A 14,826-nucleotide genomic window follows, 5' to 3' on the forward strand; every position below is an offset into this window, starting at 1 on the left:
ATCGGAAGCCAGGGCTGGATCACCGTCACAACGCAGGTGCTTTTATTGCATAAATTATATTGAAATGTATATTCAATTATTATTAACTTCCCTTCGATTGTTACTACATTGAATTCAGAATAAATAATAGCCGTACGTTTAAATAATAACGTGAGAATGTACCTATATTTCATATCCAAACCATTGAATAAAGCCGGCTCTCTGTAAATGATCAGCTTCATGGTCACAGATGTGATGTGTATTAGTTATAAGACAGCCCTGTTAAGGCATGCAGTTGTCGCGGGGACTTTATTAAACGACCATGCCATGGTAAGACGGCCGTTGGACCGGCTTATCCCGATTCCCGGTGCACCCTTCTCACTGTTCTCAATACGCAATGCTTTTATACTTGTTTATTTATCTAATAGTTATGTGCAATGACAGGACAGGTATTAATATATACCGAGACTGCTTTGCTACACCTATAGTTATTAAAGTAAAAAGCCCGTATTGCAGCTAGATGGTAATTCTTAAGTTTGATGTCAGCATTTTGTGTTTTTATAATGCTATGAAGATGATGGATCAGCCCTTTTGTTAATGAGCATCTATGATTTTTCAATACCGTTTAACAGATAAAACCATAAACACACAAGGTCATAAGAAATATAGTAAAGAATGGCCTAGTAAATATTTAATTGGCACATGATGACGAGCCTGATTGAACGCGTTTATTATTAATACAACAAGCCCCTATGAGGGTCGGCGAATTATTTATAAAGAGGCCGATTGTATACGAGTATGCGGCGATGGTGCATATAATCGATGTGACCGAGCGAGTGCAACACGTGATCAACACAATCGCCCAAACCGTACGCATTTATGTATCGTACGATTATCACCCCAGTGCTCTTGACATTACAGTTCAATTGCTAACAAGTAGTGATACGCGAAATATTACAGCAAAGAAAACTTACTTCTTACTAACCAGAATTCTCAGTATTTCATTAAAATATGTTCTTTATATATCCGTCTATCAATGACAGTCATTCGAACTATATTTATTACGTTGTTAACTGAGCTTCATAAAGCCGGCGTTAACCAATTATTCTCGATATAACATTCCAATCATTTAATCGTTAAGTAACAAGATGCCTTTCAATAGAATCATTATCCAGTGCGCGTGGTGGAAAGTGGGAACACAACGCGTTCGTCTACATATACATGGAATAGACAAGGACCCAACCGGTTCAAATAGCAATTCCAGCAAATCAATGCCTTGTATAATGAGATCGAGTATAGCAAGCGTCTGTTGGTCGTTAACTGCGATATCTGAGCATCGATTAAGAACCAACCAAACTCACTTCACATGCCATTGAGCACTTTTTGCGGATATCACCAAAAGCCGGTGGTTGCGCGGCGACAAAGGTGTCCAACCGGTTTACGTTACCGCCGCCTCCCGCCGCCATCGTCATAAGCGCGTCTGCAAATTCAACACTCGTCAAATACCACAAAACGCAATACAACCGCTATGTCGTTACAACTCCTGATGAATCTTGCGTACAACCAATCACTGCACATTCGCTCGTCATTATGATCGACCTAATCATTTTGTATGGTGTAATTGCAAGTCTATCTAACGTAGACATGCCAATCAACTATATTACGGTTAGTAGAATCGATTTTAAAAAGATATACAATGATCACCAGCAAAATTACAAAACCATATTTATCTGTTTCTTGATAACGACACAAATAAAAAATTCTTTGCTGTTCAAAGAACACAGATAGAGTCGAGGCAAATCTCTTGATTGTAGATATTTAATCGTATCAACATCATTAGAAGCGCTTAATAGGTAGACAATTAATCAATAAATCTACGTCACTGAAAAAGGCATGCAATATCAAGAATACACACTTGAATAAACTGCATTGAATCATCGCCTACATTAGATGAAACTGTATACGTTGCGTAATCGGTCATTAAAGCAGATCGTTATAATAACGGCTGGATCGCTCTCAATGACAAACAACGACTCCACCGAACAAAAGAATATTGAAGTATGCATAATGAAGCCTCGCCACGTACTAGCACATAACGCAACTCATTGCGTACTCTACATTTATGGCGAGGCATGCCGCGGACCTGGTTTGCAAAACTAGTTAGAAATTATTGAAAATCTATGTTACGAGCTATTTACTTAGCTACGACAACATATTTCGTAAGTAAATGACAAGTTACAATTATTGTCGGGTTTCCTGTCTACAGAAATACCACCAGGTGTGCAGCTATCAAGAAAATATTATGTAAATTCCTCGATGGGTACCGTAATCTCGTTAAACCCATTAGATGGTGAGATAAGACTCAGCAGGACTTTAACGGGGCACGACATCAATCAGGATTGCTTCCACACTGCTGTTGAACATTAACTACTAATATACTGCACTATCTTATTACACTTTCGACTTTGACGACTGATAACGTATATTTAATACGCGAAGTTATCAATATGCATTATGTCATTTATTACCGAAATGACCTTGATAGTGGTCAAGACTCAGAAAGTATTCTATTATCGCGTCATTTTTAATTTGAATCAAGATCATAAGATTAGGCTACTATTCCAAAATGATTTCAAAGATTCGTACTACATGTATCATTCGTTATTTGCATAAATAATGACGTGACGCAAAATGTCCTTGAGGTTTTATGACAACCAAAATTTTTATAGTCATTTTATATCTATCATCAATATTCAGATTCTACACTATAATGTAAAAACACGGATTTTTATCGCTCGACTCAGTGCTTGATTTATAATATGAAAGTATGAAAAGTATACTTACTAAGTAAAACAATGAAACGGATTATGATAATACCCAAAATAATTAGCAACATTATTTAAAGTACATAAGACGAAACAGTGTTTCGAGCAAGTCACGGGCGTAACATAAAGTTTTATCTTTCGTATTATAGAGAGTTTTTATGATGTGAGTGCGTAGTCGTACCATAGTAAAGTCCGCAATATGGTCACGCTCGGTCAATCACAATTTCACGGTCAAACAGAGCGGGTTTGATTTGTCTATTACGTGGCACTTCATTGGTTCTATTTGTATTTGAACAAACAAGTTCAATGAACAGAAGCCTACTAATTCATTGCTCAATCCTCGTGTAACTAATTAACTAGAGTGTTCTCGAATTCCTTCAGCACAATAAGTTTGTAATAAAAATGTGTTTCTGAAAATGTATATTTATAACATACTTAAGTACCTATTAATTTGGTCGAAAGAAATAAGGTCTGCATAAAAGAATATTAAAGAAGATCTTGTAATGAATAAACAAATTCACAAATTATCTATCAGGCATGACGTTAACTAGGTCTTGTGCATGTATAATGCTAACATGTGAATTACAAGAGGCGTTAATAGGCGCTGTGAGCTGTGAGTCACACGTGTGTTGTGTTATTATCGATGCGCTCGACTGCTTATGTATGGCCGCATAGTGTTTGTGTTGTATGAAGGGTAGAGTGGCACCTGGCAGTCATGCTGGTCGTGGTACGAGCTGACGAGCTGGCTGACGTACTCCCAGACCTCGCCGGGCGCCGTCCACGCTGAAGTCGCGTTCGCCGCGTGCCGCATCATGCCCACATTACGCGCCACCTTCTAATCTCCTCCGGAGCTGTACGCGGGTATAATCCGATGTTCGGCCACTTAACTCGGACAAACACTGTCCGTACCGCACTAGTTAGTGTACGCGGGCGGTTAGTTCTCGCCGCTCACGTCCACTAGCGTTGACGAGCTATTTATATTGTTTTATCCTCAATCACGCGCAACTAGGTCGCGATCTACATCACACACGCTGAAACAGATTTACGCCGGTACGAGCCTTAGCACACCTCATTGTAAACAAACACCAACAATGAATTCTGGCTTGCTCTTGGGATCAAAAATTATGTTCGTGTGATAAAAAAAAAATGTTCAGAAACTGATCGTAAATGAATTAAGTATCTTTCCAAATAGTGTTTTTCAAAAACCAAGGTTGCTTTCATTATTAAATTTATTTGTCAGCTTTCATTGGTGTATACGTATTAAAATAAGTTCGTTATTAAGTAATAGTTATTATTAATTAAAACTGTAACATTATTAGAAAATATTGAAATTTTTGGTAATCAATAATTCAAATAGTCACAAATGCATCGATACGATTAGTGCAATGATGCGCACAATCACGGAACGAATCCATCGGCGACGCGCTCGCGAGTGATAACGCGTGACCTTGGGCTGCGCTAAACGTTTGATAAGGGAAATTCGGCGACCGCCCCCGCGACCGTCACCGCGCGCTCGCTTATCGCACGCCGTGTTTGTTTTGCATTAAATTAGTGTCGCGGTCCACATTATAATGCGGTGACATGAGCACTCATTAATTAACTGTTAGATGATAACGACTTTAAAGATGAATCTCTCGATAGCGTCTTTAGGTTTTCATCAAACGTAGCTCTGGTTTTTCAAATACAGAATTCAGTTACTTTTTGATCACGAATAAGTTTTAATCCCAAGACTATCAAAATCCTTATTGAACTAACCACACAGCTAAAACACAATCACACTGGACGTCTCTCTTGAAAATGTATTAGTTTTAATTTATAACAGTAATATTTATTTTATGAACACTTGTTTCACACTAAAGCACATGATCACATCAACCAATCAATCGGAGTCGACATCGCGCGTGTGTACACATTGACGGTAGTGTGCGGTGTTTACGCGTTCGTAGCACCGCATACGCAAGAGTCCGGGACGCGCGCGCGCGTCTCGCCGCGAGCTAGCTAATGACCGGCGTGGCGCGTATTCGCGACCCCCACTCCGCCACCATACGCGCTATCAAACCAGTTTACGTGAAAAATTTTAATTCCTCTGCGCGGGTGACGACCGGTCGCGCTTTCCTCGCACGACGCGGCCTCCCCCGGCACGAGGAAAAAGCGCAGCGCCCCCGGGGGCGAGCCGGAAGTGCACCGCGGCCTGCACGCGAGCCAAGCTCACCCACCGCCTTAATTAAATGCTACACGCTGCACACCTACCCCTTCGTAACGACAACGACACTACCCCTATGCACACCTACCATTTCTATTACTATCACACACTTCATATCTTTGTGATTCATATTCATAATAATAGCAGCTAACGTGGGGTCTAATTTACCAATCAATTAACAGCTAGAGCTACGAAAGCCAGAAGACTACCGGTAACGATAAGCAGTAGAAATTAATTCGGTCACGAGTGAATAACCGCTCTACAGACGCACTTTATGATATGTGCATCGATCTAAATACTTTCACGCATCACAATGACTCAATCATACGCTGAAATGTTTAGTGCTTTCTTCACATTGCTCTGACAATGGTTAATTTATGGTTCATTATATGATTTACTGATGAAATGAATTAAACTGAAATATTCTTATAAAGAAATCCATAAAATGCAAGGCATTGGAAGACAGCCAAATAATGTAACCTACATTAGCAATATGCTGAACATACTTTGCTAGTTTTAAGTCTATCCGACATGTTTTTTTCCTACACTTGAACTAAATTAGGAATCAAAAATATTTTGTTGACTCGCATAAACCTGGACCTATGCGTCCTTTAGAAGCACGAGTCAATAAACAACACAATTAATTAGCACTGACTGATTGCTTTTTACATTAAAAATCACTAAGAGTCAATGTTATTGATAGGCGGATAGTTTCTTACAAGCCACGAGGGTTAAATAATTTCACATACATAATTCAACGCGGCTATTAAAACACAAAAAGAATAAGATCACATGACACATCTGTGTCGGCACCATTTTGATAAAGTATAGGGGGAATTATTGCTCAAGTCGATGGTACTTTCGCATACACGGAATGTAGTCGTGTGGTAAACAGGAATAATAAAGGACAAAGAAAAAACTGGACCAGATTAAGGCGCCACAAAGGGTTCCTTTTGATTTCAATAGTAATTCGTGTATTTAAAACTCCCCTAAGTAAGCTTGCTTACCGACCTAACCCCTCGGTCTCACAAAAAAGTTGAACAGTTGCGAGACGTTTTTTTAAGGAGATTTATAATATGCTTCTGGAGAGGATTTTTAGGGTAATATTATTTAAAATGGACTGAGTTCAATAATAGAATATGTTAATAAAACTTAACTTATATTCATGAATATTTTTCGGAACAGACTTTCGATCCTATCAGCAGACCAACATGATCCTCATGTTATGCATTGGTTAATATTATAAAAGGGGTTGTTATGATTACCCGATTCATTATTTATTTATTTATGTAGCGTACCCAAAAATAAAAAGGTGTGTGAAACCAAACAGCTTATTGTAAAGATTTACGAATCATAGATTGTTTTAATTGTCTCTTTAGATAATTATTCTGCAATTTTACTTTTTGTTATTAAGCTATACGAACATAATAAGGTGTAACATAAACATTTAAAGTACGAGAAATCCTACTAATATTTTAAACGCGAAAGTTTGTTTGTATAGATGGTTGTTTCTCTTACACGCATAAACCACTTAATTGATTCAGGCGAAACTTGGCAAACGGATAGTTTATAACCAGGATTAACACAGGAGATTTTTATCCTGAGTTTATGGCCTTTGGGTCATTTTCAGGCGGGCCCGCGGGCTACAGCTAGTTAAATATGAATCTTAAGTAATTTTTCAGGAACGCACTCGTTTTCGGTAACTTAAGGACTGTACTACTCGAATATTTACTATTGATGTATTTTAAACTCCAATCGCTCTGTTCTTAGATTAGTGACGGAGGTCGAACAATGGCTGAATTCTTTTTCATTATTCCAGGCGACATTAAAAATAATTCTGAATATAAAAAAAAAACAACACTTGATTCTCTTTAGTCCAAATATTAATTACTATACATGGTTGCTTTTGATCAACCAGATAAGGAACAAAAAAAAAATTAACGTTAACATCTTGTCCGCGTATAATTTATAATCAGATACAGCTTGTTAAGAAAATTAATTAGCAAAAATTGTGACAAATGTCACAATAAATCCTAAACACACAAAAACAAGGACTAATTTATTCGAGACTCTTGTCTAACCGAAAGACGCGCGTAACAGAAACATGGCGACAGTCTTAGGAAGTTACTCCCACACTTTCTGAGATATCCAATATGGTGGCAAACCAGTTTGTGAACCATATTAATAAATATGTGTTTGGTAATAAGATGTTGATGTGGCTCAGTTTATTGACTAACCAAATTGGAAGGCTGCAGTGTAGAACCAATTGATATCACATTTATTTGTTATCACCTGTTGCTTTACATACTGTTCATATCACAGGTTTACAATTGACTTCAAAATTTTTGTTTACATAAAAATAATGGTAGCCTAGTTTTTAATAAATTTGACTGTGGTATACAGTCAAATATATTTAAAAAAAACTATTAAAGTTTTTTTATTGTTTTATCATATTGATTTCTTTTCAATGTGATAAAAGCGATGTAGATAATTGTTTAATGAAACAAATAAAAAATAATAAAAGTCTTTGTCTTTTTAATAAATCTTCTGAGGGCAATAATGCTACCTGTATTTGTGGTCATTTTACTTTCAGCTAACAGCCTTTTACTTTACTGACTGTCAAGTTTAGTGAAATGAGAAGAAACTTATCAATAATCCTCAGCTGAACTTATGTTACAGTAAGTTCGAAGAAATAATATCAAGGCACAAAAATAAAAAATTGATATATATATATCAATCAATTCATCGCCTATCAAGGTTAACTGCTGGACTTAGGCCTTCGACAAGATGTAAGCAATATCATTAATTGTGGCTGATGATGATTTGGGTGATGACTTCAGATTGATACTAATTTGGATAATTTTACTATGGAAAATGTGGCAAAAACGGGGAAAAATATTAATCTTCGAGAGCTTTCGTTCAAAAATAACTAATATTCTATAAATCTGCACTCTATAACCTTTGTTAACTGACTGTCATTCAATATAAATTTTCACAGCCCAACATCATTGAAACAATAATGTATTTTTATCGACTGTCCTTATACCAGATTATGAAGACAAAAAGTCAATTTATGTTTAATATAGTCTAAAAATAGTTATAAGTAGTACAAGTACAACAAGGTGCTCAGTACCAGATATCAAAATACATTGCATTAGTTAGTGAGTATTACGTCTATGACTTCTGAGACTAAAGTAGTCTAGATATTTAATAAAATTGTATTGTATTAAGCATATCAATACTTAATATGCAACCCCCTATTCATCATGCATAATAGTTTTAAATATCATAGGCATAAACAAACTATCCTAGACCTACCTTAGTCCGGGGCCTGCCTCTGCCTCTCTTCAAAGTTGTTTCATGGTTAGAATCATCACTTTTAGTCTTTTTCACATTAACATTAGTCTTTGAACCACTTTGTTTGTCCTTGTTGTTTACTTTTGTCCCATTGTCTTTGATGTCACACAGTTTTCTCCCTTCATCAGTGTCTGCCTTGTTGCTCTTCACTTTTGCTGATGACTTTACAGAGCATTTTGGTGGTAATGTTTTGGAGACAGCTTTCAGCGGCAAATCATCATCACTAGATGAGTCTGATGAGCATTTGCTGCATGATTCTGAGCTTGATGTTGTGTCAGAGAGCTGAGATTTCTTCTTTACAGGTGTTCTATCTTTACTTTGTTGACTTTTGATAGTGTTTACTTTCTTTTTCACAGATGGTTTAGCTGACCTTTTTGGTGATACCTTTCTTTGTGGAATAGCAGCAATTTTGAGTTTCAAGCCGGTATCACAGGAAGTCACAGAGAAGTGTGGCTTGCGGGATGCACTCTGCTTGGCATCGGAACACTCCCACTCACTTCTTGATGAATCACTAGAGCTGCTGTTCTGTAATGTAGATATGTAACAAATATTAGTTGATGTTTTAATAATAATTCAATGTACTAATTCTACTGAATACTGTCAAGAGAAAATCCATTCATACAGTTTTATGGCCATTACTTAAATTAGGGCCTCTTGAATTTTGTATTTTATAATATGGATAAGCCATAAAACATTGCATTATATTTTTAATACCATTACAATGTACTAAATAACAAAAGAGCAGTTTTTAAACTGCTATTCATTAGTAAATACATACCTCAGAATCACTGTTAGAATCTGAATCACCACTTGAATCATGTGTTTTTGGCAACTCTGTGCCCATCTCTGAAAGTAATTCACATTATCTATACATAAAAATATGAATGCACACTAAAATTACACCAAACAATTTGCTTACTTATTTTGATTTAACATAACCATGAACTTGATAAACACTAAAACAACAAAACAATGTATTTCATGCTTTATCAAAGCAATACAACCGAATAATACGCAATTTCGGCAGACAGGCATCTAACTATTGTAAAACTAAATAATAACTAGGAATGACGCTTTAGAGCTGGTTCCAAATGGTTGAGGTACTTACTTCAAGGTTGGTCAAGATGTTTCCAAATACAACAGTATGATTGTCTTCATTTCAGTCGCGAATTGTCCATTACATTACAGTTATCTGAAATACGAAACCGAATTTAATCGTAATGTATGGATATTTAGAGCGTTATTTTGAGAAATAATCTATTTTCACTCAACATAATTTGTTGAAATGACAGATCTGACGACACTCGTAAGACCAGTTTATTCACGATGGTACTTGGTAATGTTGTACAACGCATTCTAGAAGTACAGGAAAAAAAACTACGAAGTTACATAAAAACACTCATATTCTCGCGAAATAAATCATAATAAGTGTGCATAACGGTCTTTTAGGACATTGGCGCCAAATAAGTGCATACGTTTACATTCTTTAGTAGAAATATAACGGCCGTTATTGATAGGTTAAACTAAATTACTTATATTTTAAATTCATTAAACACTATTTGTTTCACTAACCACATCAGAAATGATCGTATAACAATTAATACAAGGCTAAACGATGAAATTACTTCACACTAATAAAACACTTGGCCTCCATGTTTACAAATCATTCGTATAAAAATCGTACATACCTACGTAACTCAAGAGAAAGTCAGTGAATTTTGCATCTTATTCTTTTGCTCATATGAAAGTTACGTATGAAAGAATGAGACTTATTACCATTATATCTATATGAAATGCGGCGCAAAATGGCGTCCCGTATTTTCATCAAAGGCTTACAAGTAAAATTGTTTTTATGAGTAAAGGTATCATTATTCAATCAAAATAATTTTAGCCCTAGTATAGAATTACCATTGTCATCATTTATTTTGTAATTACAACGACTGGTAAATTAAAGCTAATTTAAATTGTACGAAAAGTTATGCCGATAGTTACGCCATCTATCATTGTCGCAAGACTTGAATGAGTTGTTCCTGTTATTCTAGTAATACTCACTGAAAAGCTGAAAATGGAACGCTGAAACCTTTCAAATTGACTAAGCACCTTAACTTTTAGAAATTGTAAATTTTTAAATTACTTAAATATGTAAAATAGTCATAGTTTTTGAATCCTTCAAATTATTTTTATAAATGTCTGTCTTTTTCGGTTCTGAGTTTTTTAGTGTTCTATTAAGATACCAAAATTTAAAAAAAGTGTATAAGGCCTGTTTACTATAACAAGCGTTAATTAATAAACTGTATATGTAATATAGGTCTGTGTTCGTAATGCTCCAACTTTCTTAGGATTATTTTTGTATACCGTCATGTCAGTCCTTTCTCAGCTAAAATTTCGATCTTACAATAACAGAGTCAGTCATTAAAATAACGCAACGTCATTAAATAACAAATTTTGTTAATATTACATTTTTATGGGGATTACAATATTACATCACCACGCCACAGATGGACATAATCATGTCATGGATTGATGCATTAACTTTTTATTGCAACATTATAACAGAGACAGCTCACAGCAGCACTATTGTAATCATTTTGATGTCATTTTGTATTTTGACAGCTTGTATGCTGAAGGTGAAGTTGACATAAGACTGGATGAATCAAAAATTAAACTAACACGAAATGTTGTTTTGGTAATTTTGGTTAGTTTTTACTGGTGTCAAAGTATCGTATAATCTTACTGTTGCTTGCAGGAAAGTTTAAATGAGTGTTTGATACGATAAAATAAATAAACAACAACTAATTTGTAAGCTTTAAGTGTCTTCTAATGAAGATATAAATATTGTGACACTGGAACTATATATTTGTCAAGGTCTCAATTTGTTATGAGTTACTTTATTTACTAAGACTTTATTGTTAACAAGGTAATTAAAAAAAATTACGTTCATATTTTTCAAATCCTGTTCTTATATTTATACTGTAATGAAATATTTATTGTTTCAGAAGATGGAAGAAGAAGCCTGGGACGATCTATCCAATATACCGGCTGATCCTCCAGTTATGCGCAAACTATGCCCAAGTTGCTTGTAAATAAACCGATTATATTTGTTTATAGCCCACTTGTCAAATTCAAATATATTTACCAAATATTTTTTATTTTTAGGAGACCTGCTGTAGTTTGCTGGTGCTCCGCTTTGCCCCCAGAGAGATTGAATCCTCGCAGCACAGTCATATTACTCCAACACCCGGCTGAAGAGAAGCGATGTCTTCGTACTGCACCTATGTTACAATTAGGCCTGGCCGCCGACAAGTGCCTTGTATTTAAAGGAAAAAAGTTTCCTCAGCCAAAGCATGAAGGCTTAGAAACTGTACTCAATCAACCAAACACACTTTTACTGTATCCTAGTAAAACAGCTATAGATATTAGGGATATGGAAAATGATACTGATTCTTATAACCTGGTACTTATAGATGGAACTTGGCCACAAGCAAAAGCAATATATGCATCCTGTCCCATACTCCATAAAATAAAGCAAGTAAAGCTAATGACAAGTAATGCAAGTAGTTATATCATAAGGACTCAACCCACAGAAGGATGTTTAAGTACTCTGGAAACAGCTGCTGAAGCTCTATCACAATTAGAGAAGGATCCTAAGTATACAGAACAGTTAATACAACCATTGCACGCTTTGTGTAAGTACCAGTTAGAAAACGGGGCAGTGACTCATCAATCAAAGGAGTTTTTACTCAAAACGAAAACATATCCTAAATTAATTGGCAAGCGACTATCTAAATTGTTAAGGTCCACTAATGAAGAAAATGTAGAAGTGCAATGACTTATGGCTGTATACATAAAAATAAATTTTCTTTGCTTTGTTATTGAACAAAACAATTTTATTACACACATTTTATTTTGTTTTACTCTGATACCTGTATTTTTTCAAAACTTAAGAGGATTATAAATTGTTTTTAGACCATCTATGACGCTTAAAATTATTTATGGAAAAAAGTCAGCTGTGAGTGAAGTCATAAGCATAAGTTATTGGTGTCTGGGGCACCTTTTGCATACTGCAAGTTAGCAACTATATCATGTAGGTAGCTGCTCGCTTCAAACATACATTTTCAACTTAACCTATCACTTATTTTTCAAGATATTATGCTTCATTAAAGTTAGAAATTATTCGTTTATTGACAATCGTTTTCATTCTGAAGCGGAGGTTTTTGTCCATAGACGCTACACATAAACAAGCTACCTTTTTAAAGTAGCAACAAAAAATTGACTAATTTTTATTTTCACTGGCAACACAAATTCATGCCTGTCAGTTTGACGTGAACTTATTCTCTCTTTCTTTCGGTTCTGTCAAACAAATCGGAAACATGGCTGAGGTTTGTAAATTATTTTATAAATAATATCCGTCTTTATGTTGGTAATCACAACGAAAATGACGGTAAACATGTCGGTGTTACATATATGTGTTATTGAAGAATGGTGAGCAAGTGTTATTTTACAGATGTGAGAAACAATGTTTACATTTTACAGGTCGATGAAACTCTCAAGAAGAAACGTACCTTCAGGAAGTTTACCTTCCGAGGTGTCGATCTCGACCAGCTACTTGACATGCCCAAGTAAGTGTTAAAATTCTTAGAGTTGTCTATAGAACAACTAAAGTTTTGATAATAATTTGTTGGAAGGCTTGTCCTTACCGGAGGTGCCTCGCTAACAGTGGAATATATCACATAACATGGTTTATTTGCACCCGGTAGTTACAATTTACCATGTCTGCCTAATATACAGTGCTTGAGACCTTGCGCGGTAGTTTATTGCCGGTATTTGATGATGTATCAACTACATAACCTAAAAAAATATCTTTCAGTGAACAACTCATGGAGCTGATGCACGCTCGCGCTCGTAGGAGGTTCGCCCGTGGTCTGAAGCGCAAGCCGATGGCTCTGGTGAAGAAACTACGTCGCGCTAAGAAGGAAGCCCCACCAAATGAGAAGCCCGAGATTGTCAAGACACATTTGAGGAACATGATCATTGTACCAGAGATGGTCGGATCCATTGTCGGTATCTACAACGGAAAGACTTTCAACCAGGTTAGTAATGAAGAATCTGTGTTATTTAATAAGGCAATATTGTGTGCCATTATTCTTTTTTTCATAAGTTTGTTTTGTTGTCTGTCTGTTGATATAAGATGAAGATATATTACTCATTTAAAAGCAACATCCATCTTTTCTGTTTCACACACATTATGGCATACATATAGATTATTCTATGTTTATTAGTATTTGTCATTACCTGATAATGTCATGTTTTTGCAAATGGGTTTGGTATGTTTCTATCCAAGTTTAGGGTAATATATCCTGCAAATAATTTTGGATTCTTTGAATACTAACTTGTTTTTCACAAACTAAATGCTGCCTCTGCTTAAGAATCTAGTCAATGAACGACTAAGTGATTATTTTTAATTTGTTTAGTTTTCAATAAATCTTGAATTAATAATCCTTTTGGTTAAGCCACAAATTATTAATTCATATTCTATTACCAGAAACTATATTTATGCTAAACCAACTAAATTCTAAAAACCAGCTAGGATAGATTAATTTAGTGGTTTCTTAGGTTTACGCGAATATTAGACATTGAAATGAAACTACTTTTACGGATTTTATCGCGGTTTAATTTTAGATTTTAGTTCCCGACGTTTGAGTCTGCCCGTGACCATGATACCTGCAAAGGTTTCGAAACGTCGGGACCTAAAATCTAAAATTAAACCACGATAAAATCCGTAAAAGTAGTTTCATTTCAATAGATTAATTTACTTTTTCTGTTTCATTCTCGACTAAACCTGACTAGACATTATGATACTTAAAGTGTAATACTTAACTTCAGGCAGCAACTGAGAATCTATATACGAACAGCAAATATAACCATGAATGTTTCTTTTCAGGTTGAAATCAAGCCTGAGATGATTGGCCACTACCTGGGCGAGTTCTCAGTCACATACAAGCCTGTCAAGCACGGTAGGCCCGGTATTGGTGCCACACACAGCTCCAGGTTCATCCCACTCAAGTAGAGGGCTGACAACCACCTAGGCTTAAGTCTAAAACAAAAAATGTGCACAAGCCTACAATAAAAGTATCTTGTGTGGCAATATTTGTTTCATTTATTTGATGAACCAATGCTCTTACCACTTAGGTGTATCAATACTTTTACGCTGCTTAGGAATATCAAAAGTTAGCCTTAAATTAATGATGCCCAGTGCCATATTATCCATAAGGCACTTTAGGCCAGTGCCTAGGGGGCCTAGGGGCCCACTATGACCAGGGGCCCATCACCAAAGAAGGTGTCTAAAAAAAGCTTGATAAATTTTTCACCGAATGAAAATAAATTGAACCAAGGGGCCCCCACTCCCTTATTGCCTCTGGGCCCCTGGGCCCCTGGATGCCTTCTACTTCTTTCCTCCTCCTA

At 35.8% G+C, this 14,826-nt stretch overlaps 3 protein-coding genes across 6 annotated transcripts in view; 2 read left to right on the forward strand and 1 right to left on the reverse strand.

The window, feature by feature from the left end:
• The window catches only part of LOC113503482 (histone-lysine N-methyltransferase ash1), a 37,377-nt gene extending 27,340 nt beyond the window's left edge, over positions 1–10,037 (reverse strand). The window contains exons 1-4 of the mRNA XM_026885483.1: positions 9,937–10,037; positions 9,473–9,556; positions 9,143–9,210; positions 8,326–8,889 (exon numbers count right to left, since the gene is read on the reverse strand). Coding sequence (XP_026741284.1) covers positions 8,326–8,889; positions 9,143–9,208 — 630 coding nt within the window. The 5' untranslated portion in view covers positions 9,209–9,210; positions 9,473–9,556; positions 9,937–10,037. The remainder of the gene's footprint in view (positions 1–8,325; positions 8,890–9,142; positions 9,211–9,472; positions 9,557–9,936) is intronic.
• A 701-nt stretch (positions 10,038–10,738) lies between these two features.
• LOC113503481 (DTW domain-containing protein 2) lies at positions 10,739–12,263 on the forward strand. 4 transcript variants are annotated; one of them, XM_026885479.1, is made up of 3 exons: positions 10,739–11,281; positions 11,361–11,443; positions 11,521–12,263. In XM_026885479.1, the coding sequence occupies exons 2-3, from the start codon at positions 11,364–11,366 to the stop codon at positions 12,191–12,193; spliced, it is 753 nt and encodes a 250-aa protein (XP_026741280.1). In that variant the 5' UTR covers positions 10,739–11,281; positions 11,361–11,363; the 3' UTR covers positions 12,194–12,263. The 4 variants fall into 4 exon arrangements, with proteins under 4 accessions (XP_026741280.1, XP_026741281.1, XP_026741282.1 ...); XM_026885480.1 differs by having other exon boundaries at positions 11,364–11,443; XM_026885481.1 differs by having other exon boundaries at positions 10,739–11,229.
• A 371-nt stretch (positions 12,264–12,634) lies between these two features.
• LOC113503424 (40S ribosomal protein S15) lies at positions 12,635–14,509 on the forward strand. The gene is made up of 4 exons (XM_026885388.1): positions 12,635–12,743; positions 12,898–12,983; positions 13,232–13,454; positions 14,306–14,509. The coding sequence occupies exons 1-4, from the start codon at positions 12,735–12,737 to the stop codon at positions 14,429–14,431; spliced, it is 444 nt and encodes a 147-aa protein (XP_026741189.1). The 5' UTR covers positions 12,635–12,734; the 3' UTR covers positions 14,432–14,509.
• The last annotated feature ends 317 nt before the right edge of the window (positions 14,510–14,826 follow it).

Source organism: Trichoplusia ni, chromosome 19, assembly GCF_003590095.1.
Source record: "Trichoplusia ni isolate ovarian cell line Hi5 chromosome 19, tn1, whole genome shotgun sequence".
NCBI classification, from domain to species: domain Eukaryota; kingdom Metazoa; phylum Arthropoda; class Insecta; order Lepidoptera; family Noctuidae; genus Trichoplusia; species Trichoplusia ni.